This window comes from Mustela nivalis (genome assembly GCF_964662115.1).
Source record: "Mustela nivalis genome assembly, chromosome: 17".
Lineage (NCBI taxonomy): Eukaryota > Metazoa > Chordata > Mammalia > Carnivora > Mustelidae > Mustela > Mustela nivalis.
In genome coordinates this window covers 5,640,291-5,665,848 of record NC_139036.1, presented here as the reverse complement: position 1 = coordinate 5,665,848, position 25,558 = coordinate 5,640,291, and the positions used below count along the sequence as shown (strand labels likewise).

Genomic DNA, 25,558 nt, shown 5'->3' with positions numbered 1-25,558 from the left:
CAGCCATGGGACCCCGGCAGGCTTCCTGCCTTTTGGGGCTCCATGCCTGTAACATCGGCCTCCCCCGATCTGCAGACTCGGTATGGACAGGCTCAGCACCAAGAGGCACTTCTTTTTTTCTTTTCTTTTTTTTTTAAAGATTATTTATTTATTTTATTTAAAGCATGCAGTGGGGGAGGGGCAGAGGGAGAGACTCTCCAGTAGACTCCACAATGTGGGGCTGGATCCCCCCACCCTGAGATCATGACCTTTGTGGAAACCAAGAGTCAGAGGCTTCACCAACTGAACCACCCAGGCTCCCCACCAGGGGGCGCCCCAACCACCACGGAGACAAGGGGTAAATCCCGGGCGCCTCACCTTTCATGGGCTGGGGTGGGTGGGTAGGTTGGTTGGTTAGTTTCCGAGTATGGCGACAGTCCTTTTTCAATTGTCCTTGAGATTAAACGCTTTGCTACAGGATACTGAAAGTCTATTAAAAAAAAAAAAAAAAGAAAGGTCTTTTATTAAGAAATGATACGCTCTCACAAACTGATGGGAAAAAATAGGAAGTACACACAGACACTGAAACACACCCACACACACACACCCCTAGCATTAAGGCCTCCTGAGAAATCCTCTGGAGCCACAGGGGTCAGGACTGAAAAGTCTAGAACCACTGCACCATACTCCCGAATGACCACACTCAACGGCTTTGAACATGGGCAGCCCCTTCCGTTAGGTGCCTCAGGCCTCACCACTCCCCATTGACCCCGATTCACCTGCTTCACTCATCACTGCACCTGCCGACCCCCCGCGGGCCCTTTAGGTTTTGATTTCCATCCCAGATGAACAATACCAACAACTAACACGTCTTTAGCACCGACCGTGTGCCTGGTTCTGTTCTAAGTGTGTTGTACATATTAGTTCAGTTTAGCCTCAACGTGACAGTGAGGGACAAACTATTATTATGCCTGTTCAGTCAAAGAATATTCACATGGGGGTTCCCATCCTGCCGGGCACGCTGCTGGCAGTGGAGATGCCGCTGGGAACGGAACAGACAGATTCCCTGCCTTCTCGGAGATTTTGTTGGGATGTGGACATGCACAGCACACAGGTAATTCAAAGAGAGTCAGAAGGTGTACCTGAGAGGAAGAAAAATCAAGCGGGGTTGGGAGGTGTGGATGGTTGGGGATGGGGGTGTGCCGTTGTAAATGGAGTGGTCAGTCCAGGCCTTGCTGAGAAGGTGACATTTGAGGAGGCTGAAGGATTAGGAGAGCATTCTAGGCAGAGAGAGGGTAAGAAACACACCTAGGGGGCACATAGCCAGCAAGCAGCAAAGCTGGGATTGGAACCCGGGCTGGGTCCAGAGCCTGGCTTTGAACGACTACAGTATAGAGCTCAGTTCTTGCCCATGGGAGCCTCAGACTTTGGGGGGGAAGACAGGCTCTGAGCAGCGTGGTTCCCGGAGAGCTGGAGTAAGGGAGAAGGGACGGACACAGGGTAACAGGGAGGGCCAAGGCTTTGGCTCTGAAACTTCTGACCTCCTGTCCTGTCCTCCCCAAAGGCCAAGATGGATTGGCCCCCCTGCTGTCAGCACTTTCTTTTAATCTCGGGGCGGGGGGGGGGTCTTGGAGCCGCCCCACCACCACCACCCTGGCCACTCCTCCCTCCAAGTACAGGGGTGAAGCGGCCACAAATCCTCTAATCCGCCAGCACCTCGGCGACCGTCTCCAGCAGCAGCCGGCCCTTGGCGGCCGGGAGACCACGTCCCTCCCACCCGCCGGCCCAGCCACCGCAGCCCGGCCGGGCCTGCGCGGCCTCACCCATGGGGAACAGCAAGAGTGGGGCCCTGTCCAAGGAGATCCTGGAGGAGCTGCAGCTGAACACCAAGTTCACAGAGGAGGAGCTGAGCTCCTGGTACCAGTCCTTCCTGAAGGAGTGCCCCAGCGGCCGCATCACGCGGCAGGAGTTCCAGAAGATCTACGCCAAGTTCTTCCCCGAGGCCGACCCCAAGGCCTACGCCCAACATGTGTTCCGGAGCTTCGACGCCAACAGCGACGGCACCCTGGACTTCAAGGAGTACGTCATCGCCCTGCACATGACCTCGGCAGGCAAGACCAACCAGAAGCTCGAGTGGGCCTTCTCCCTCTACGACGTGGACGGCAACGGGGCCATCAGCAAGGGCGAAGTGCTGGAGATCGTCATGGTCAGTCTCCGCCTCCGCATGGCGGGCCTGGGCTCCGCCGGGGTCTGGGGTCCTGGACGCGGTGGGGCCGGGGCTGGCCAGGCGGAGCTGGGGGATGCAGGCGCTGGGGCTCCCAGGCTCCAGGTGCACGGGGTCTCCAGGACACTGACTCGGATGGAGGCTGGTCACTTGCCCACAGCCTCACCTTCCTCCTAAAGAAGAATCTGGGTATTTCCTGTTAATTATGTAGTGTTTTCTCCCTTTCCTCCCTCCTTCCTTCCTTCCTTCCTGTCTTCATTAAACTGTCCTCCCAAACCTCCAATGGCACAACTACATAGTCTTCCACAATTAGTTTTAAGTACATGTTTCCAATACAGAGTAGAAGGAGGCTAACTTGGGGGGCCATGAAATGTGGGTTCCCAGTCCTCACGGTCTTCATTGGCTGGGACAGGCCATTTCACGCCCCCGGGCTTGGCTTCCTCACCCGCCAGCTCCGGGTTCTGGACTGAGCTACCGGCTCCTTGCCGGCGCGCGCTTCCAACACACCCTCCTTCCTGTCCCGAAGGGCCCTGTGTCAGATCATCTGTTGTGAAGACTTTAGGGGTCTTAGGAAAAGCTTTATTTAAGAGGTCAGTAATTTGTGAAATGTGGCAGTGGATGAAGCAGACGACTGGCCTTGCCCTTAATCCCACCATCTGGAGGGAGCTACTGTCAAACCTGTTGCTGTTTATCTTCCCGGCCCTTTATCTGTACATAAATTTAAAAAATAATTTTGGAACGGTGACATATCTGACCTTTTTTCAGTTGCTGTTTTATGTTTCCGCTATGAAGGTATCTTCTTCAAAACCATCTTGAACTGCGGCTTCGCATTCCGTCTCATGAAAGGGCCATCATGTTACTTAACCAGCTCTGTATTTTTGGACAATTGGGACGTTTCTGGGTTTTTTTTTTTTTCTTTTTTTTTCCTGAGGTCATTTGTATTTCCCTTCACTTGGTCTCTTTTCCTGGCATCTCTGAGCACCCCCCCCCCACCCACGTCCTTGCTTCATTCCCTAATTCTCTTCCCGGTAAGAGGGGAGAACGTCGTTTGTGTTTTATCTCATCTTTTGGTGCTTTTGTACACCTGCTTGCGTTTGCACGATTCTCCCCCTGACGAGGAGAGACCACGGACCAAGTGGCCAAGCAGGCAGCCTGTGGGCAACAAACTCGGCTAGGGCCTCCCGTAAAGAGCGGGAAACATCACCTGCATCTGGGCACACCACACCCCCGGACTGGCAGGTGGCCAGGGACAGGGAACACGACCTCAGAATCCCCTGCAGGATGCCAGACCCAGCAGCGGCCTAGAGCTGGTGCTCCCGGGGGCAAAAAGAAGAGGAAGGGGAGGGCCAGGGAGGGGCAGGTCCCATAGAACCCAAGACTGAGGCAGCGCAAGATGAAGCCCAGGCTCTGTAATTCACTAGATCACAGGCTCATGGCCCCGGGAGTCCGACGCTACGGGTTCTAATCCCAGTCCTGCAACCAACTAGCTACCTGGTCTTGGAAAAATCTCTGGGGCCCAGAGTAGGGACCAACGGCTCCTTCTCCCAGACCCTGACCATCTGTCCTTGGAGTCAGAAGGCAGACGGAGCAGGCAGGCACTCCCAGGGTTTAGCCCTGGGGCGCACGAGGTTCCCCAGGCTCAGGACTGAGAGAGACATTAGGGGAGTCACCCCCTACACTTCGTTGCTGGGCACCCCTGGGCTCTGAGCACTGCCAGCCCAGCCTGCCGCCCGGAGCTGCCGGCTTTGCTCCTCTTGCTATAGCATGTGGGGGAGGGGGAGGGGGCTAGTTTCACAGGCATTCCTGCCCCTGCCTGAGTATCTACAAGCTGTTCCCGACTCCCACCCAGCACGCCTGTCTGCACCCCGAGCTTGCCCCCATGCTGAGCGTGCAGGCTGGCACAGGCTCGGGACCACTGTCTGAGTGCCCACTCCAGCCTGGCCGCGCCGGGAGTTACTGAGCTGGTGGGATCCTCGTAACCTGGAGCGCGGAGGGCACACGGAGACCCCACCTTGTCCCTCTCCCTTCCCCAGCCCCTAGGATTCCCTCCAACGGTGTAGGCTGAGAATGAAGGTTCTAGAACCAGCCTGCCTGGGTTAGAATCTCTGCTCCTCTGCTTCTAGCCGGGGAGACGTCTAGCCGGCCGGTGTGCCTCAGTATCTTCATCTGTAAAACAGGACTGATAATACCCATCTCATAGGGCTGCTGCAGGGGTGACATGTAAAAAGGCTTAGAAGTGTGGTGAGGGTTAGGTTTTGACGAAGTTTAGCCGTTATTCCCGCTGGGGGACCCGGCTGGACAACTGAGGCACGACCCGGACCCCAAAGAAGCCGGCTGATAGTCTAACACTTCCAGGTGGTAAGGTTCAAGGTAGCGGTTCCCCAGCTGCCACCTGGGGGCTGCTGTGGAATCATCGTCATCGTCATCATCTGTTTCTTACCCTCATTTTTTTAATAAAAGGGAAGTAATGTGTCTATATGGACAGGAAATTCAAAAGGTATTGAAAGGGACAAAACACCTGTTAGCAGACGCCTCCACCCCTCCACCCCGTTCCCTGTCCCTTCTGGGATCTCAAAAAGACAGGTGTCCTGGCCCCACTCCCCTCCTCATAGGGGCAGCCTGGGGCCTGGGCATCTGCATTTTAGCCTCTGCCACTGAGAGGGCAGGTAGGGGGATGCCCAGCCCCTGCTGCTCCTTCTGATAATTTCCTCTTTCTTTGGTGCAGGCTATTTTCAAAATGATCAATCCCGAGGACGTGAAGCACCTCCCGGAAGATGAAAACACGCCAGAGAAGCGAGCCGACAAGATCTGGGGGTTCTTCGGAAAGAAAGATGATGGTGAATTCTTTCCCCTTTCACAACCTTTGGTTTTACAGTCATAGGCTCTTTCCCGGAGACCCCAATGAGACTGGTCCTCCGAGGACCAGTGCCTGGGCAGGACCAGGGACACTTCATCCCAGCATGCACTGAGGGGCTGCCTGAGGTCCTGGGGTGCCTGAGGGGTTGGGATGGTAGGGGTCAGTAAGCAGACAGGCCAGCTCTGCTGCTGATGAGGACCGATGCCACATTCCCTTTGCTCTTCCAAGTCCATCACCCCCTGAGCTCTCTGGGGCAGAGGAAAGGCCCTGAATTCTGGAGCACTGGGGAGGGAAAGGCAACTTAGAACAGTGTCAGCGCCCAGGGAAGGCAGTGGTCAAAAGTCAGGACCGCAGCTCCGTAGGCTTGCATGCACATGTGCTGGTGGGGCTGGAGGCACAGCAAACCACTTTCTGTTTAAACGGATTGCTCATCCGTCCTAGACGCTGGAGTGCACTTTACTTGGTTTCCAGAGTGCTTTCTGCATAGCTGGGACAAGGCAAACCTCAGCCTGGTGTGCATCAAGTATCAAGGAAGTGGGATCTCAGTTTACCTCCTTTCACTCCAATGAGTTAGTCTGGGTCTCCCTGAGAAGCAGGGAGGTTCATTGAAGGAGGGCCTGGGGGTGGGGGAGAGTGGGAGGGAGCTGGAGGAGCCTGGGAACACCCAGACTGCAGAGCAGGTGGGACTCTGGGCACAGAGAAAAGCAAGGACAGAAGAAGACTTGAGGCTCCCACCCTTGTGGGAAAGCTTTGGCAAAGTCCCCGGAGGCATCCTCAAGCCCCCTTCTTCCAGGGGCCAGCTTGTCTCCGTCAGCTGCCTTGGTCCGTCTTGGACTGGGAGCAGCCTGTGGGCAGCTGGTCTCTTCCTGAAAGTAGCGATGGATTCCAGAACAAGGCAGCTGGTCTGCTGGTCTGCTGGGGCGCGATGGTCATGGCCAAGGCAGGGAGGATACTGTAGAAGGGGGTGGGGTTGGGCGGGGTGGAGGGGGGGCTGCAAGCTCACATGGCCATCAGGGCCCCCGGAGGGTGAAGGGAGAGGAGCGGACAGGAGCCCTCTGATGTGGAGGGACTGGCCAGTCGTGGACAGTGGACATGTGGCCTGGTGGTTTCCTGCTGGCTGTTGCCACGTAGGGATACAAAGCCTACTGGGGCTTCATCACCTGGTTCTCTAACAGAGAGGTCAGCGGGAGATTTTGAACATCTGAAGTGTCTCACTCTAGGACCTACGTATTGGCTCCTTTTGTGATCTTGGGGGCTGGCCTGAGCAGGACGGTAGCTAAGGGCAGGTACAGATGGTCTGGGTTCCACTAAGCTGCAGTCCAGGAAGAAGGCTGAGAAGCAAGGAGCTCACTGTCACTGGGGCCAAACCTGGGGGAGGCAGGGGAGGTCTGGGCAGAATATTTAAGGAGGCACTCATTCTCAGCTGCTACTCCTGGGCTCGCACCTCCCTGAAAGTGAGCACCTCCTTAATTTTCGCTGGGTAGGTGTAGTAGTCCCTGCCCTGATGTTACCCCCCCCACACACAACACCTTGAGGACCTTCCCCTCCTCCTCCCTTGCAAACTGTGGCACACCTGCCCCCCCCCCCCATCTCTGGCTCTTTAATCCAGGTCTGGCAGGTGTCAGGTCCCCTGTTCTACTTGTTAACCTGAAAACTGGCCCAGGTAAAAGTCAGAGTCAAGGGAGCCGGGAGACCTGGAGACCGGTGGTGTTGGGGGCTGCTACCTTCAGATGTCCCCTCTGGAGACGATGCCTCACTCCCCAACGGGGCTCTGACTGTGGGAGTTTCAAGCTCTGTGTGAGGCTGATAGAGCAGCTGGGGCTTTAAAACCCAAATTTTACTGCCCTGACCAGAGCTGGACCCCAGAGGGATTAAGGATGTCCAAGTGGAAATCCGGTTGGGTTCAGCTAAGCTTTGTTTAAGCTTCTACTATGTGCAGGCACTGTGAGCATCCCCGTAAGCAGAAAGGAGCACCTGCCTCTTTCCAGAGTTATTTGGACGTGCAGCTGTCTTCCCCATCAGACCAAGAGTCTCCCCAGGGGCGGGGGCTTTATCTCACTCCTTCCTGGGCCAGCCCCTGCGGTGGCCTCCGTCCCAGCACAGTGGCTCTGGCACAGAGAAGCTGTCAGCCCTGTGCTGGGAAGGAGGTAGAGAGACCGCTCTCCACAAGCCAGGCTCTCCCTGGACCACACCGGACCCCTCATTTTTCAGTCCCTACTCCTGGATGGATCTTGTTTCCCCTCCCACATATCCATAGAGATTGTTGGCTCTGCTCCGTCCCCCAGAAGTTTCCCCCCCCAAACTCCAAGCTTCCCCACTAGGGTAATAGTCAAAATATTTAAGAACCTGCGGGGGGCAAAGGCGCCGACCAATCAGAAGAGGCCGTCACAGAGGTTATTAACCCTCTCGCTGCTGGTTGGTGGGGAGGTCCAGGCGTCCTGGGGGAGGAGCTGGGTCTGCAGGGGCGGAGGTCGGTACCCTGGGAGGACAAGGAGACTCAGTGTTTTCGTAACAGATACCTCTGCACTGGGCACCCTGGCCACTGTCAGCCTCGCCACAGCTTGAAACAGCTGATCCTGACTGCGACCTTTCCCCCGCCCAAATGCACAGATAAACTTACAGAGGAAGAGTTCATCGAGGGGACCATGGCCAACAAGGAAATTCTGCGACTGATCCAATTTGAGCCTCAAAAAGTGAAGGAAAAATTGAAGGAGAAGAAAACCTGATGTCACTGCTCGGCCCCGCCCCCCCACCCCCCCCCTCCGGCGCAGAAACCCCGGTGAGCATGTGAGCACGCCCCAGGGGCCAAGGGGGCTTCCTAGGCCTTAGCGTCCCTCCTATTTTATCCCACCACCTCCTCTCCCCTGCCCTCGGCCCAGGCCTCCATAATAATCCCAGGATTAGGTCACAGGAGTCCTCAGTATCACCCCCGTGTAAGCTCCTTTGTGGGTTGCTGGGTAAGCAGTTTCCAATAAATGCGAGAGGAGCTGGGCACCCAGCTGACCGGTCATTCTTGAACTGGAAAAGGAGATGTTTTCTGATGGCTCAGCCTCAGAGACGAGGACGAATTGCCCCTGCAGTCATGGGCCAGGGTGGTGGGACCAAGGTGGAGACTGGAGGCTGCATGGGGTGGGGGTTGGGGGGGACTGTGGACCTAGAAGAAGCCACTCCGGGCGGTGTGGTGACCCTGGAGATGTGCCAGGTGCTGCGGGAGGGGCTGGTTCCTTCAGAGGGACAGGGAAGGTGTTCACGGATACACCGAAATTAAGGCCCAGTGGACTGTGCGGCGGGGGGGGGGGGGTGCGGGGAGCATGGTGACCCAGAGGGCAGCCCACAGAGACCCTGAAGGAGGAATGAGCATGCCCAGTTCTAGGGTAGAAGGCTGGTCCAGCCGGAGAGTGAGGGAGGAGCCTAGGAAGGAGCTGAGGGAGGAGGGAGAGCCAGCTGTGAGTTACCTCTAGAAGGTAAACAGGGACCAGACCATGCCAGGCTTTTCTGAGGGGTCCTCAGTGGAGGTGGGGGGCAGACTTGAGAGAGTGGGATGGCTCTGGAGATACTTAGAAGGTAGCATCTTCTTGAAAGGCTGCAGGAGGAGGAGGGAGGAGCAGTATGGCACAGGTGTGTGTGGTCCGGGTGCTGGGTGAATAGAAATGCCATCTACCAAAATGGGAAGGTCAGGGAGGGTCCCTGGTTTCAGGCGGTCATGGCAGGTTCAGGTTTGATATGGTGGGAGAGGTGGGGGTGCTCATTTTAAAGGTGAGGAAAAGGAGACCCAGAGAGAGCAAGTAGTTTCCCCAGGATGAGTCAGCTAATAAACAAAGGCGGGCCAGGGCTGCCCACTGGCCTATATCACCTTGTCAGAGCTCCAGAGCCTGGGACAACTTGGAACGTCCCCAGTGGGCTCTCAATATCCTTGTTCTCCTTGTTGTGAAGGCCCATCTACTCTCCAGCCTTAAGTTCCAAAATGAGGTCAGAAAAATATATGGAGGTCCCAGACACTTCACTGAACTATATGCAACCACCCCCTGTCCCTGAGGCAGGGGAGTCTCCACTTATGAGTGTTGGGGGTGATCCCCCTTCCTCATCCCTGCTGGTTTGAGTTTGAAAGCAGAGACACTGCATAATAACCTTGTGGGTCTATGGTTCAACGAGAGACATAAAGGGGCCACTGGATCTTCTAGGTCCAGTAGAGAGCTCAGCAGTGCTAATGTGACTAGCATGTCTTCTGTTAGTTTGGGGTGGCAGGGCCACTCAGGCTGGGTCCTGTACACTCTAGGGTACTCTGTGGGAAAATGCTCAGAGAATCCAGAAGCAGTGCAAAGTCCAACTAGACTGAAGAGAATAGAAGGACATGGAGGTGGTGTTGAGCTATGTCATCAGGACTCTTCTGGATCCAAGGGACAGAAGACCCAACACAAACTGCTATGGCACAAATAGGAATTTATCAACTCATTGAAAAGAAATCCCAGGGTAGCACTAGCTTTAGGTCTGGTTTAATCGAGGGGCTCCAACAACATCTCAGGGTTCATCTCCATCTCCTGGTCCTGCTCTCTGCCATGGTGGCTCCATTATCAGGCAGGCTCTTATGGTTCTGGCAAGATGGCCACCAGCAGATGCAGGCTTACTTCTTTATGGTTCTAGTGTCAGCAAAAAAACAAGAAAAAAATAAGTGGCTTTCTGTTGAGAGTCCCAGCTGGAGTTGGGCTCTCATTGGCCTATTGGTTCTCATTGGCTCTCTCAGTGGTGAGGGACTATCTCTCAGTGGCTCTCATTGGTGATGTGCCCATCCCAATATCTGATGCCAAGTAGAGGTCCTGCTGGCATTGGCTAAGCAGATTTTTGTGGCCAGCCTTGGGACTGAAGGTGGAGTTGAGACAGCTCAAAAATCATGAACTGGGAGTCGGGAGATGTGAGGTTCCCAAGAGGAAAGTTTGGATACTATTAGTATAAAAGGAATAGATTGTAAAAATAGAGGTCCATTCCAGAGACCTTGGGGGAAGTCACTTCATGTCGGAACTTCTGCTTCCTCACATACATGTAAGCTCCAGGGTAGAAATGGGTCTGTTCAAAAACAGTAACCCAAACTGCTCTCCCAGGATCCAGCCTCTTGTGCAGTGACCACTTGGTATGTCTTAGCAATCCTAGGTGGTGTCTCCAACAGAGTCACCTGTAGGTCCATCAATGCCAGGTGCCATTGTTATATCAGACAACACATTCTCACCACAACTGAGGCTACAGTATTTCTGAAGTGCCTGAGCTATGTGCTGGGCTGCTGGTGAACCTTCTCGGTTATAATTTATGGTTTGGACTACGGGGAACACCATGTGTCACAGAAAGAGCTTTTGCCATTGTCTCCTGGCAATGGCTCTTTTAGATGTCATCCGTGGCTTCCCTTTGCTCACCAGGACTCAGACCCTGTCCATGGAGCCACATGGGGACACAGACACTATACTGCCCACTCCACCTCCATTTCTGTCCCTTGGAGGCCACACAGATTTATCAGATGAGCCCAGGGAAGGCTCTGTTGGGATGCCCACCCTTCAAGAAACAAAACTAAACTAAAAACCTCCGCAAAACTGGACCAAACACACCTATATCGATTATTGCTCAGAGTTGTGAGAATCAAGTCTGTTTTTAGGGTAGAATTTCTGAGCTATATATGTCACAGGTGGAAAGACCTGATTATTTGGACTTCAGAGGATTGTGAGTTTTTTTGGCGGTGGGGGGTTAGGGGGGTTTCACCTAGAAACCTTCTCTGATGTCTTCAACCCTGGTCACATATGAAAACTAGTCAGGTGGCCATGGCTCTGAAACACAGGCAATAGAAAACCAACAGATAAATTGGACCTCGTCATGACCAAAAGCTTTTGTCATCAAGAGAGAGAAGAGACAGCTTATACAATAGAAGGAAATATTTGCAAATTATATATCTGATAAGGAATTAAAATCCAGAATAACCAAAGAAATTCAACAACTCAACAACAACAACAAATACTCATATAACCTGATTTTTAGAAATGGGCAAAGAGCTTGAATAGACATTTCTCCAGAGAAGACGGGTCAGTGGTCAATGATCACATGAAAAGACACTTAATATTTTTAGTTACCAGAGAAACTCAAATTAAAACTACCCTAGCTATCACATCATACCCGTTAGAATGGTGATTATCAAAAAAGTAGAAAGTAAGTGTTGGCAAGGAGACGTGGATAAATTGGAACTCTCATGCATCCTTGGTGGGAATACAAAATGGTGCCGCTGGTGGGGAGAACAGCTCGGTGGTTCCTCACAGTGTTAAACAAAAGGACCGTATGACTCAGCCATTCTCCTCTAGACATCTATTTTCCCTAAGAATTGAAAACAGAGGCTCAAACAGAATCTTTTGCACACACTTGTTCACAGTGGCATTATTCACAGTAGCTAAAATGGGGAAGTGACCCAAATGTCCAACAACTGGTGAATGGATGGAAAATTTTATCCATACGATGGAATATTACTCTGCCATTGAAAGGAAGTTCTAGTATGTGCTTCAACACAGATGAACCTTGAGAGCACGGCTCTGAGGGAGATAAGCCGGTCACAAGAAAACAAATACTATGTGATTCTGCTTATGTAATGTGTCTCGGGTCATCACAGGAAGTACAATGGCAGTGGCAAGGGGCTGGGGTGGGGACATGGGGTGTTGGTGTTTAATGGGGACAGAGTTTCAGTTTGGGAAGGTGAGAAAGTTCTGGAGATGGTTGGGCAATAGTGTGGATGCACTCAATGCCGCTGAACTGTAGACTTAAAAATGATTAAAATGGAAAATTTTGTGTTACATCTATTTTACCACAGTTAAAAAAAAAGAATAGAATCACTCAAGAGTTTATAAAAATACCAACGCTCAGGCTCCTTCAGACCAATTCCGTTCAGAATCTCTGGCTCAGGCCTAGGTGTCAGTGTTTCTAGAAAGTTCCTCAGGAGATTGTCATGCCAGGATTGAGACCCACTAGGCCAGATCTTCAAAGCAACAAGCGGAGTGAATGATCGAGATGGTGGTTGAGATGAGGGGAGACATTTATCTCCTGCCCTTTTGACCTCTGACCTCTGTCCCTTACCCCTCTGCCTACTCCTCTCTGTCCCCAAAGAGGCTTAGTGCCACAGCCCTTTCTTCCAGTCCTGTTGGAGAACAGCGCACCAGGTTCTCCAGGGCAAAAGAGACCTTTAGCAGCAGGGCAAAACATGTGTCAAAGAATCATCCAATACAAACCAACTTAAATAAACTTGTTACTTTAATGTTTAGCAAGACAAGAGCAAGCGGTGTGTGTTTCTATGTGTGTGTGCACGCCACCCCCATTTACCGAGTGATGAGTGGAGAGGATTATAAAAAAGTTCCATCGCCTATCTGAGGCCAGGTAATGGACCCTGGACAGCATCAGATGTTCCCGAAGACATCTCTGTCCTGTGTCACTGACGAGTGTGTGCTGAGCACTGACTCTGGACCTGTTATGCTGGATGCAGACTAAGAACACAGCAAGACCCTAGATCTCTAGGAGCTAACGGACCTGGCCGGAAAAGGCAGGGACATTGGAAACAAGGAGAAATTAGAAGGACACGTTCTTTAATGATTTAACGAGGGATAACCTGGGCACCGAAATAAGACTGTGTTTGGTGAGGTACTTGCCTAATGCTTCTGCTTCAGTTTCTCCTTTGGGAAAACAGAGCTGGGACTTGGGGCGGGGAGAGGGCCAAAACACGCAATCACCAAGAGAAATCATATTTTGACAGAATCGTCAAAAAAATAGAAATTCACGCCCAGAAGTCCATGATGGGTGAGATGACAACATTTTCAATAAAGTCAGGATCAGACTCTGCCTTTGCCTGAGCTCACCTCGCTGGTCTTAACCCTCACCCTGGCCTTGTCCTAATAAAAAGTTATCTTTAGAAATGGCCCATCTGCAGCAGCTTTATGGATTTTAGTGTTTAAAATGGGTTAAAAATATTACCTATCTCAACAATGGGTTTTGTTTTTTTTTTTTTCCCGGTGCTATTTTAAATCTGGTACCTAAACCGAGTTCCTCACTTGCCTTACGCTAGTCCCTGCCCCGGAGTGCTGTGTCCTTGACCATGGAGTTTCCAGGTGAAATTCCCCCACGTAGGACTTAATTCAAATTATAGATAATGCATACCCCACAGGAAATACTTCCACAATAAGATTATTCTTGTATCGACAATGCCAACGTAATTGAGCATTATGTATTTTAACTGCTAAACCTGGCAGCCAGACTTGTGAGTACCCTACCTTCCCCTCCCGCTGATGTAAGGCAGGATCTAGTCCCATGGCAACGGACCCGCCCGCCCACACATGCATTTTGCACACTCTAAAAGCGACACTTCCAGGCGTTAACGCGTGTTTCCCTGGAATGTTCTTTCTGTGGTTTCGGCTGTACGGTCTCAGTCACTCAGCCTGACCCTAATCCCCCAGGCCCTGCTCAGCCTCCAGAGCACCGTCCACGCCGGGTCTGAAGCATGAGACACCTGGGCATGAACTTCCTGCCAAAGTGGGCATGGTGCGTGGGGGAGACTGATGACTCTGCACCGTCCCCTACCACCGGGGAGCAGAGCCGGGGCGGTGGGCCTCCAGCCTAGATCTCGCTCTCTTCAAGAATCTCCTCCATGGTGTGGGTCAGGGTGAAGTCCCCCTCGCTGCTCTCGGATACGCTGCTGCCCCTTGGCCAGGCTGCGTGTCCCCGCGGGGCCCGGGCGTCCCGCCCCCCGAGGCCGTGCACAGACAGGTGCAGGAGCTGCCCATCGCCGCCCGATGAGGTCTGCAGCTTCTGGAGCATCCTCGTGCCGTCCGCCTGGGACAGCTTCTTGGGACATTTCCCCAGGAATCGGAAGTTCTTCTCCAGGACCCAGGCCCTGCAGCCCGAGTGGCGGGCGAGCAGGAAGCGGACCCAGTGCTTCCGCAGCTCTGCCTTCACCTGCGGAGGGAGAAGAGGGCAGGTTACTGTGCTGCATGAGGCAAGGGACACCTGCCTGGTGGACAGGTCGCCCCCCGCCGGAAGACAGGGGTGGCAGCAGTGAGCAGGAGAGAAGAGGGTTTTGCTGTCCGGAAGTTAACATTCTGGTGGGTGAAAGGGGGTTGGAAATATCACCCACTCCTAAAGCCAGGTGGAAGCCACGTGCCTTCTCCCTCTCAAGCCTCTTTCCAGGAGAACAGAGAACTGGTCATAATAATAATCATAATAACAGAAGTCACCATAGTTAGCAGGTCCTGGGCCCTCACCAGGAGCCCTGCAAGCCCAAGGCCACGCGATACGGCAGGGACAGCCATTATTCCCATTTTACAGATAAGGAAACTGAGGCCCAAAGAGCTACAGTGGGTGAGGCACAGCCAGAGTCCAGATTTTTGGACTCCAAAGTTCAAGCGGGTCCATCTGGTACACTTAATGCTCTCCAGGTGTCCCCAGCAGGGTTAGGGCTGGGTTCTGAGACCCTTTGATGTATCCCGACACCTTCTCCGGGCCATCTGGGCTGCTTCCTGCTTTCCCTACTGGGGGGTCACAGTGCCTATTTGCCCCAGTCACTACACCCCCCCCCCATCACATAACCAGAAACCTCCAGGGGCAGCAGGATGCTAGCCCCAGTCTCACCGGGACCTGGAGGGTGGCTCCGGAGACGTACCTCTCCATTGGCAAAGCAATACTGCAGGGCCACGAGTAATCCCTGCAAGGAAAGGAGGAGGTGGTGTGACTCAGGACGAGACATATCTGGGAGTGGCCTGCAAGGTGCAAAGGCCCGCCCCGTCCTAGCAGCCCTGGGGAACAGGCAGGCAATGACATTGCTAGCGCAAACTAGAGTTGGTCACACTGGTTACGTTAACTTGGACTTCACCAGGATCTCTTCTGACTTTGATCCCCACCAAGCACCAAGCAAGGTGCTTGCTCAGATGTTTATCGGTTAATGATCATTAAATCCCAAAGACCTATATTCATCATCCAATTATCCAATACTGTACAAGACACTGTCCCGTTTCTACAGGTCCATAGTGAGCACTGGCTAAATTTTTGCTTGAATTGCATCCTTTCCTTTTGGGAGCTGATCTTGCCCTACTCCCTGGACTTCTAGCAGGGCTTTCAGTCATGGTCCCCATGTCCTAGGATGGCCATCACCAGCACAATCAGCCCAAATGGGCATGGGACCCAAGCAGGGCCAATTTGAGTTCACATTGCAGACAAGATGCTGGCTGGAGCGTCCGTGTTCTGAAGGCTTGACTTGCCTCCAAGATGGCTCCCATGCCTGCCACGTTGGTGCTGGTTGGTGGTAGGAGGCCTCAGTCTCCCCCACAGGGCTGTGTGAGTGTCTGGGGACATGGGAGCTGACTTCCCCCAGAGCAGGTGATCCAAGGAAGCTAGGTATAAGCTAGAACCTTGATGAGCTGGCCAAAAGCCACACACCTTCATGTCCACAATACTTCAGCAGTCACGCAGGTCAACCCTAGTCCGTGTCAGCTGGGACTCCACAGGGCCATGAGTACCAGGAGATGAAGATCCTTGGGGGTCATGTTGGAGACTAAGTAGCACAATTCATTGCTTACTGAGATCCCTTCATGCTGTCTTCTGGACAATTCTTCCCTTACATCTCTGCCTAACTGGCTTCTCAAAATCCAGGTCTTACTTAGCTCAAACATCCCCTCAAAGAGAGGTCTTTCCTGATCACTCAATTTTTGGAAGCCTCTCCAGTCACTGTGAGCTGTGAGCTGATTATAATCTTCATGGCCCCAGAATTATATCGTTATTATTGGTCAACTTGGGTTCTTAGCTGTCTCTCCCCGCCCCTGCAAACCAGGCATCTTTATCCATTTCCATTTGCAAAACACCTGTGTTGGGGAAGTTGAAGTAAGGGGATACTTTTCTTGATGAGGGAAGATTTTTGTGGATGCACTATTAACTGCCAGGAGTCTGGAATCAAAGCTGCTCTAGCCAATGTTTGTCTTCCAATGTTTCCTGACTCCTCTGCTTCCAGATGTGATACCCAGCTGTGCTAACCCGTGTGCCACAACATCCCCCGTGATGCAAGCATCTGTGGCCCCTGGGCTGTGTGTCTAAGGTACTGGGGCTCCATATGTGTGCAAGACCCAGGCACTTGAGTGTCTGTGGGAGGAACTTCGTGAAATGCCAGCACTCACAAGGAAAGGACACATTTCCAACTGAAGAGTGAAGGTCGCAGGGCAGGCTGACTCTCCCGTCTCTCTTGATCACGATTCTCTCACCCCCTGTGGCCAGTAAGGGAGGTTTGGTACTGGGAAAGGAGTTGAAATTGTAAAGGAGTTCCATGTTGTCCTTGGGGGGAAATTCTTATGCTCTAACGGAAGCTTGGGATCTTGCAAGCTGGCTATCCCGACATCAGTCCCATGGTGTGCCCACCAGCACAGGGTTTTCTTTCTCTTATGCATCCATTATTCCATGGTGAAAGCTTCTGAACAGGGGCACGGTGGTGCGGGTTTACCACTGTCACACAGACAGTCTCACTGGAGGTTCCCAGACTTCATAGACCATCAGAAGTGTGGGTTCTCTTTGCCTCTGGGCAAAGGAGTAGAGAGTGGAAGGAGTAGCCCTCATGTGTCAGGATCCCCATGAATGAGTTGGCTAAGAGAGGATTCCACATCACAAATGTGCTTTTTTTACTCCTTTGGGTTCTTGGTTCACTGTTTTAGGAGGCTCCTGGAGTCTGGGTAATGCTGATTCTAGATAGAGAGAGTGTGAAGGGAGTGGTCCCACTGAACAGGTGGCTTTCACTTCCTCTGTCACCATCTCCTTGGCAGTCTTCTCCAAAGATCCCTTGACAGTGAAATTATCTAAGCACTTGGAAGAGAGAAGGAGCCTCCAAGCAGCAAGGAGAGGAAGCCTGGGGTCCGTGCCAATTCCTGCTGATGCACTGAGATATGACTCACCGGATATGCTCCCACGCTTCTGCCTATGCATGCTCTCACCTCGGCTTGGTGGCATGAAGGGGAGCAGGGCAGGGGTGCTGAGAAGGTAGGAAGCTTCTGTCCATGCACGGGCTCTGTCGGTGTGTTTCCTTGCTCAGTCTGCAGAGCAAAACCTGGGTCCTCACGTTCTTCTGTGGTGCATGGTGGTGGGCGGAGCTCTAGCTGCAGGACCGAAGGATCCAGCATGGTGGGCGGTGGCGGGGTAGGGGCGGCAATCTCCAGAAATAACCCCCGGGATCTCTCCCCTCCCTGTAGGCAATGCTACCCTCACATGAAGCAGTGGACCTTGTTTTCCTCCCCATGAATCTGGGATGACCTTGTGACTTCTTCTACCAGGACATGGTGGAAGCGACATTCTGGGACTTCCCAGCCTGTGCCGTAAGAATGTCGGAAGCTTCTATCTTTTCCCTCTTAGAACACTGGTCTGGGGAGGCTCTGAGGTTCCGGCTGCCAGGCTGTGAGATACCCAAGGTAGAAGGAGAGGCCACATGGAAGAGAACCAAGATTCTGTGATTGAGCGCCTCAGCTGAGCCCCAGCCAACAGCTTAGGTCAATGTCCAGCCATGGGAATGAGTCATTTGGGAAGTTCCCAAAGATGGGATGTTCCCAAAGATGTTCTCATTTGAGCTTTCAGATGTTTGCAACCCATTCAAGAATTGCAGGTATCAAAAGTATTGCTCCGGCTGAGCCCGGGTGGTCCAGCTTATAGACTCATTAAAGATAACAACACGGTTCCTGCTTTAAGGCATGACTCTTCGGGGTAGTTTGTCACATAGCCATCAGTGGGAGGACGGAAATAAGCTCTCTTTTCAGGGAAGTCTGATAGGCTGATTACTTTTCCCTTTTTTTTTTTTTAAGACTTTATTTATTTATCTGAGAGAGAGAGAGAGCATGAGCACAAGCAGGGGGATCAGAAGAGGCAGAGGGAGAAGCAGGCTCCCAGCTGAGCAGGGAGTCAGACACGGGAATCCATCCCAGGACCCTTGGGATCATGACCTGAGCTGAAGGCAGGCACTTCACCGACTGAGCCAGCTGGGTCTCTTTCATTTCCATTATTGTACTTTACAACTCCAGAATTTTCCCAGATTGGTTCTTATTTTATAATTTCGCTCTCTGTATTGAGATTTCCTAATCAATGAAGCTTTGTCATCATACTTTTCTTTGATTCCTTAAATATGGTTTCTTTCATCCTTTGAACATATTTTTTTAAAGATTTTATTTATTTATTTGACAGACAGAGATCACAAGGAGGCAGAGGCTCCCTGCTGAACAGAGAGCCCAATGTGGGGCTCGATCCCAGGACCCTGAGATCATGACCTGAGGTGAAGGCAGAGACTTAACCCACTGAGCCACCCAGGTGCCCCTGAACATATATTTTTTTAAGAATTTATTTTTAAGTAATCTCTACACCCACCAGGGGGCCCGACTTTTCAGCCTTGAGATGAGAGTCACATGCTCTACCAGCTGAGCCTGCCAAGCCTTCCTGAACATATTTATAATAGCTTCTTTGAAATACTTTGTTTGCTAAGAGACCTCTCAGAGATTTTCAATTGACTGCTTTTCTTTTTCCTAATGATAGGTCACACTTTTCTGTTTCCCTGCATAGCTCATAAATTTTCTCTTTTCTTGTTCAAAATCGGACGTTTTACAATCTGATCTCCTACTCCCCAGTCCCTGGGTGGTTGCTGGTATTTGTTTAGTCATTTGCCTGGGCCACTAGCTCTGCGAAATTTTTCTCCCCTGCAGTGCACAGTCACTGTTGTCTGTGCTCATTTCAAGAATTTTTGGTTTTGTGTTTAAGTCTGAATTCCCGCCCCTGTTTACAATAGCTTAACGATTAGTCAATGATGGGTCAGAAGTTGTGCTCAACCACCTTAAACCAGTAAGTCTTCCAGACTCTTCGACAATGGATCTGTGCATGGTGTCGGGGACCCATTCCAAGTTCAGACAGCTTATAAATCTTCTGTGGCTTTTACTTTCCATCTCCTGTGTTTCCCGGGTGTGTGTGTGTGCAGGAACCTGTGTTTAGCCAGCGATGTGTGGCTATTCTTCTGGTCCCTCCTGAGTGTGCAAGCAACCTTGCAGTATACACAAACCTCCAGTCCACCAGAGAGATATGTGAGAGATGATCACAGCCCATGACAGGTGTCTCATTCCTCAAATCCCCCTTGTTAAACTTCTGGCTAGCTTGCCAGGCTGTATCACCCCAACCCCCGCCCCACCAGGATCACCATCTCAGGCTGTGACATTTTCATTCCTCGATTCTTTGCCAACGAGATCACTAACTGTGTCTGACAATGGCCGGGGTGTGGACTTTTTCTGCTCTCTGATGGATCTACATCAAGTCAGCCCCTTTCTGCAGTGAAGCTCCTAGTTTTTACTAGAACTTCCTCACTGATGGAGAAGAGGTTTGGACAAGGGCATTCCAGGCTACACCAACAGACCCCACTGTTCTTACTCAGATTTAATTATGTTTCTTGAATAAATAAATAAGTTCTTCTCAACCTTTTGTATGCCTTTGTCTGGTTTCCGGGGCCCTCAAGTCATTGTTGTTGACAATTCTGGGCGATTTTATTGCTGCTTTTCGGGGAGGGGATTGGCCAAGCGTCTCTCTCCTCCATTCCGTAAGTCCTGCCCTATTCTAGCATTTTAAGATCATTAGCCCCAAGGTTACCACTGTATGGGGCCTCTGTAGCTGACACTGTTTGTGGTGGTCTCTCGCATTCATGGCCTTTGCTACTGAGTCCTGGGTTTTTTTGTTTTGTTTTGTTTTGTTTTGTTTCCCCCTTGTGTGTTCTCTCCTTCTGTCCAGGCCAGGTCTGGGATTTCCTTTAATTTGGGGGAGGGGGTGGAAAGAGGGAGAGAGAATCTCAAGCAGGCTCTACACTCAGCATGGGGCCTGATACGGGGCTCGATGTCACAACCCTGAGATCATGACCTGAGCTGAAATCATGAGTCAGATGCTTAACTAACTGAGCCACCCAGGCACCCTTGGGATTTGCTTTAAATTTTAGAATGCAGCAGAAGTATCACTGTGCGAGTTTCAGGTGTAGGCATTTAGACAGCCTGGAAGCTCCTGCTTTCTTGGGACCTCTGAACTGCCATGTAAGAAGTTGAGCTCCCCTGCAGGACAGAAGAAGACTAAGGGAGATGCCCTAAAACAGTATGGAGCTGAGGGATGTAGCTGACAGCGAGACATGAAGCCCCAGAAATCTGACCTAAATCAATCCACTCCAGCCAGCCCCAGCCATGTGAGCCTTCCCAGCACAGGCATCAGACGTAAGAGTAGTGACGCATCTTGGAAGTTCCCACTCCAGCAGGCATCACGTGGAGCAGAGGTGAGCCATTCTTACTATGCTCACCTGAATTTCTGGTCCCCAGAATAAGGAGGAATAATATAAATTGTCATCGTATAAGCTACTAAGTAATGGATAACTATTTAAGGAATGGATAACCAAAACACCCAGGTCAAGGAACCACAGCTGGCCGCCTGGTTCTAGTTCCAGCTCCCTTCCACACATCTTGACACAACTGTCAAGCTTCAAGAGGCTCCCGGTCTCCACGCACTAGATCCTCCTAAGTTGTATTGTGTTCCAAATATGTCACCTGAAGCATAGACAATGTTCACTGTGCACAAAGCCCTGCAGAGAACCCAGCAAAAATAGGCACAAAATAAAAGGCTTCTTGTTGACATTCACCATTAATATGATTGTGAGTCACACCAACTATTGCAGCCCAGGAAACAGACCACTTTTCCTTTCTTAGTCACTGAGTCATGCTGGCAGGATCAAGGCAACACTTTCGGTCTACACACCCTTCTCATGCCAAAGACCTTAATGCCATAGAGCCCACCAACACAACAGCTTTTTTCCCATCTGTGGGCTTTCTCAGTTCTCAGCCTGTCTGGGTCAAGGGCACTTGGGTTTCTCCAAAGCAAAGGGATCCTGGGTTCAGACGCCTACTCACATGGAAGGAGCTCAGAGTCAGCTGAATGAAGAGTCGTATAAGTTTTGAAAATCCTTCTACTTGATCATCAGTGACGAAAGAGAAGAGAATCTCATGAACACCCAGCAGAGGAATGAGGACCAGTGTTGACTTTGCCAATCTGCAAATGACAACCAAAAATTGTCACTAGGGCTACATTGGGAATAGGTGATGTTTCCTGCTCTTCTGTGCATGACTTTCTTGTAGCTCTTACCATCGTGATGCATGGCTGACCTTCCAGTTTGTCTCCTGGGTGACATAGTGAATGCCTCAATGGCCAGTGTGGTCTTGTTTACTGATGTACCCTTACACCTGACTCTTGGCAGATGCTCAGAAAACATGAATTGAATGAATGAATGAGTAAATAATGAATGGATGGGTGAATTCTCCTATATAGATTATGAGATGCCTCTAGATCTTAGTGTTTTGACTGATGGATAGATTTCCATGTGCCTGAACGTCACCCTAGGACACCACACCCCTCCTGCGTTTGACAGATTTCCTATTATCCAGCTGGCAGAATTTTTCTCTTTTCAGGACTTCCAATATCAGTGCTTTACTGAACCTGGGAAGGGAAAACAAATGATGTGTCTGGGGTCAAATAACCACTAAGGGGCAAATCCACTGGAAGTGAGTTTTGTGACTTCACACTCACACCCTGCACACTCCATGCCAAGCTCGACCGTCAGTCCCCATGCTGCCCCTCAGCCCCAAAACGGCAAGGGCTGCAGGAAATGAGAAACTGATCCTCCTCATAAAAGGTGCTGTGTGGAAGCTTGCTGTTGTATACACTCTACATAAAAAAGACAAACATTCCTTTGTACCACCCACATGCAAAGTACACAACTGGAGCACAAACATTCCATATCGCATACCGGTGGTTCCAAACACGGTTTACCATTTGGTTTCCTTAAGGAATTCAAAAAGATGGGTAGATGATAGATAGATGAATAGAGAGACAAAGAAATTGAAAGATAGAGAGATGGATGGATGGACAGATAGATAGATGGAGAGATAGAGGGAGAAATGGATGGATGGATGAATAGACGAATGGATGGATAGATGGATGGACGGATAGATGGATGGATGGATGGATGGATAGATGGATGGATGGATGGATGGATGGATGGATGGATGGAAGGATAGACGGATAGACGGATGGATAGATGGATGGATGGATGGATGGATGGATGGATGGATGGAGAGACAGATGGATAGATGGATGGATGGATGGATGGATGGATGGATAGATGGATGGATGGATGGATGGATGGATGGATGGAGAGACAGATGGATAGATGGATAGACGGACGGATGGATGGATGGATGGATGGATGGATGGAGAGACAGATGGATAGATGGATAGACGGACGGATGGATGAATGGATGGATGGATAGATGGATGGATGGATGGATGGAGAGACAGATGGATAGATGGATAGACGGATGGATGGATAGATGGATGGATGGATAGACGGACGGACGGATGGATGGATGGATGAATGGATGGAGAGACAGATGGATAGATGGATGGACGGATGGATGGATGGATGGAGAGACAGATGGATAGATGGATAGACGGACGGATGGATGAATGGATGGATGGATAGATGGATGGATGGATGGATGGATGGATGGAGAGACAGATGGATAGATGGATGGATGGATGGAGAGACAGTTGGTGAGATGGATGGATGGGTGGATGATAGATAGATAATAGATAATAAAAGATAGTAAATAGATATAGCTAGCTAGCTCCCTTGACCCCAATGTCAACCTCCTGCATCAAAACTTCGAGCTACTGGGTCCTGGGAATGTGAATTTTTAAGGAGTTCCCCATGGGATTCTGATAGGCAGCCGCATTTGGGAATGACTGCTGTTTTACTATTGAGCTGCTTCTTAATTTAAAACTACCTGCATTAGCAAAAGTGACTCATACCCAGGGTACAAACAAAGCTACTGTCTTGTATATACACCCTGGGGGTGAAAGAGTTTAATCCCTAATGACTTTTTAGCCTGAATCACTGTCTTAAAGGGCCAGATTTGGAGTCTTCCCCTGCGCCTACCACCTGCCCTCCCCCCTGCCATCACCACTGAACCCCTGGAATTAAAGAGGTAGGAATGTCAGCAGCTCATGGGCACCACCTTCAGGAAGGTTTAACTGTGTGCAAGAGAAAGTGTTTACATTCGTAAGAGCCATTCAAGTGTAAGGTTATCACAGAAACGAAAAACCTCACCTTGTGTTCTGGCGTGGCCTCTGCAAGTGCCTGAGTTTGCAACCCTTGCTCTGGGTTATCTGGGTTTCAACGACACATCCTTCCATACTTAGATACAGATCCACATCTTACCATCAATCAATTCTTGGGACCATGCTATGACATTATGTGCTTGAATAAACACTTTATTTGGGGGTAATTTTGGATCTGCAGAAAAGTAGCAGAGTATGGAGAGTTCCCACATAGGCTTTCCTCCATTTCCCAAATGTTAAATCTTGCATAACCATGGTACGCTTGTTAAGACATAGAAGCCAATATTGGCACGTGATGAATAATGGTACTCAATTCCGCTTGGATTTCACCAATTTTCCCACTGAATGTCCTTTTCATGTGCCAGAATCCCACATTTAGTGTGGGATGATTTATTTTTTAAAGACTGACCATCTTTCGAGGAGGCTTTGGGCCGTTTTCATAACCTCCAGCTCTCCAGATGAATGTGAAGGGATTTCCCATTCCTGATCTCATTCTAACTTCTCCTTAGACATAACACCATGTGTGTCCTTGTTCGGATGGAAAATCCATAAATATCTATGGCCGTTTACTCGTATGAACTGTATTTATGTTTAATTTTCATCTATGTTTGTTTAAATTGTTTTGGTTTATAACAGTCATTCAGCAATCCAACAAATATTTATGGAGCATGAGACAGTGCAGTGGGAGACAAGGGGCTGCAGTCAAAGGCAGTAGAGCATAGCGACAATATCCGGGCCTGGGTTCAAATCCTGACATCACCAGTTACTCACCATGGGGCTTTGGGCAAATTATTTAATCTCTCATCTGTAAAGATAAGGATTATACTACTAATACTATAATATGAAGTGCTCAAACAATTAAAAAATTGTTATCAACGATAATACAATGGACAGTGTCATTGGAAAGATTACATCATAGGTGGCAAGTGCTGAGAATAATGGTTTCTGATGCCTGATGAATGATAGATAGTAGTTAGCCATCCCTGTTATTACAAAGAAGCCATCTTTGCCCTTAGGTTGCTTACAACCTCAGTGACTTTGATCGATTTTCCTTCCCTTTGTGACGTCTTTCGTTTTTGGTCGCCCACCAGAGAGTCTTTTCAGAAAGGGCTCTGGGGCTCAGCGAGCTAAGAAATTATTCTCCTTTATAGATTCATCTAGAGCTCTGCCCAATGCACCACATGGGATGTTAAGACTGGTCCTGGCGGCGGACAGCTGCCTGGGTTCTGGGAGCCCCAAAGGACAGCCAACTCTCGCCACACGGAGCATCATCGGTTTCTGTCTGTCCTCGTTCCAGGGGCCTGGTGCGGCTCTCCCACTCTGGGCCAGGCAGGTGGAATGGCGGAAACCCAGAGACAGGCCTAGGACTATAGGAGGTTCTCCAGGCCCCTAGCGCCTTGCCTTTTTGGCAAGATCTAGATATATTTAATTTAAACTTTCCTAAAATATACTCGCGGGAGAGGGGGCCAAATCTTGAGAGCTACATTCTTCAAGTCCTCAAAATCGGGGAGAGGGGGAGGCAAGACCTGTTTCTACCAGAGTTTGGACAAAATGCACCAGCCCCCGTCACCCCTTCCTCCTCACCCTAGCAGGGGGTGACAAGGGAAAACAGAACCGGAAGGGGACCAGGAGGTGGAAGAGGGCAGTGTGAACTGGTGGGCTGGTCGGGGGGGGGGGGTGGCGGGCAGGTGACCCACTGGGGTGACAGAACTTAGAAATGTGAGTATTAGCACTGCTTGCAGAGAAAAATAGGCAAATGCACTCATCGATGCTGTAGGATTTGCCAGCCTGGGCAGGAAAATAAGGTGGCCTGGTGTGTCCTTAGAGACAGGGGCCCCATTTTTTTCTAATTAATAAGCATAAGCTAATCCATTGTACTATACTCTGGAGAAAGGGTAAATCAACAGAAAACAGATGCCAACCAAAATGGGGGGGGCGGTCACAAAGAAGCAGCCCCAGGGATACCCTGGGGAATGAATCCTGCTTTCACCAGGCAGGTAGCATTATAGATAGGGAAGTGGTGTTTCTCATGGTCAATGATCTTTCATACCAACCTCTCTGCAGTGAGGACGTGATTGCCAGCAACATTCTGGTGACTGCTTTGAGTTTCTGAATTCTTTGTTGCCAGGTGTGCTAAGAGTGCAGGCACTGGAAGGAAACCTCGCCCCACCCCAGACTTTCACAGCCTCAAAGAATGAACAATTGTACAGTCTGGTTTATACATCAGTCTCTTGTGAGTTTAGCTGACATTAGTCAGCCCTCCAAAGTCTCAGCCACTTGGGAACACTGATAAG

General features: G+C 50.7%; 2 protein-coding genes across 3 annotated transcripts in view; one reads left to right on the top strand and one right to left on the bottom strand.

The window, feature by feature from the left end:
• Nucleotides 1-426: 426 nt before the first annotated feature.
• Nucleotides 427-25,558, top strand: part of RCVRN (recoverin) — a 40,578-nt gene continuing 15,446 nt past the window's right edge. The window contains exons 1-4 of one of the 2 annotated variants that reach the window (XR_014305040.1): nucleotides 427-1,093; nucleotides 1,693-2,185; nucleotides 4,929-5,040; nucleotides 7,671-7,839. Coding sequence is in view for 1 of the 2 variants with exons in the window: in XM_082708228.1 (XP_082564354.1) it covers nucleotides 1,071-1,093; nucleotides 1,693-2,185; nucleotides 4,929-5,040; nucleotides 7,671-7,786 (744 nt within the window). In the remaining variant the exon portion in view is untranslated. Of the gene's footprint in view, nucleotides 1,094-1,692; nucleotides 2,186-4,928; nucleotides 5,041-7,670; nucleotides 8,071-25,558 lie in introns of those variants that run through there. The other variant, XM_082708228.1, reaches the window with a different exon arrangement.
• Nucleotides 11,285-25,558, bottom strand: part of GLP2R (glucagon like peptide 2 receptor) — a gene marked incomplete at its 5' end in the record, with an annotated part of 44,110 nt that continues 29,836 nt past the window's right edge. Inside the window, 3 exon segments of the mRNA XM_082708216.1 lie at nucleotides 11,285-14,021; nucleotides 14,725-14,766; nucleotides 20,999-21,137. Of these exon segments, the coding sequence (XP_082564342.1) occupies nucleotides 13,683-14,021; nucleotides 14,725-14,766; nucleotides 20,999-21,137 (520 nt within the window). The 3' untranslated portion in view covers nucleotides 11,285-13,682.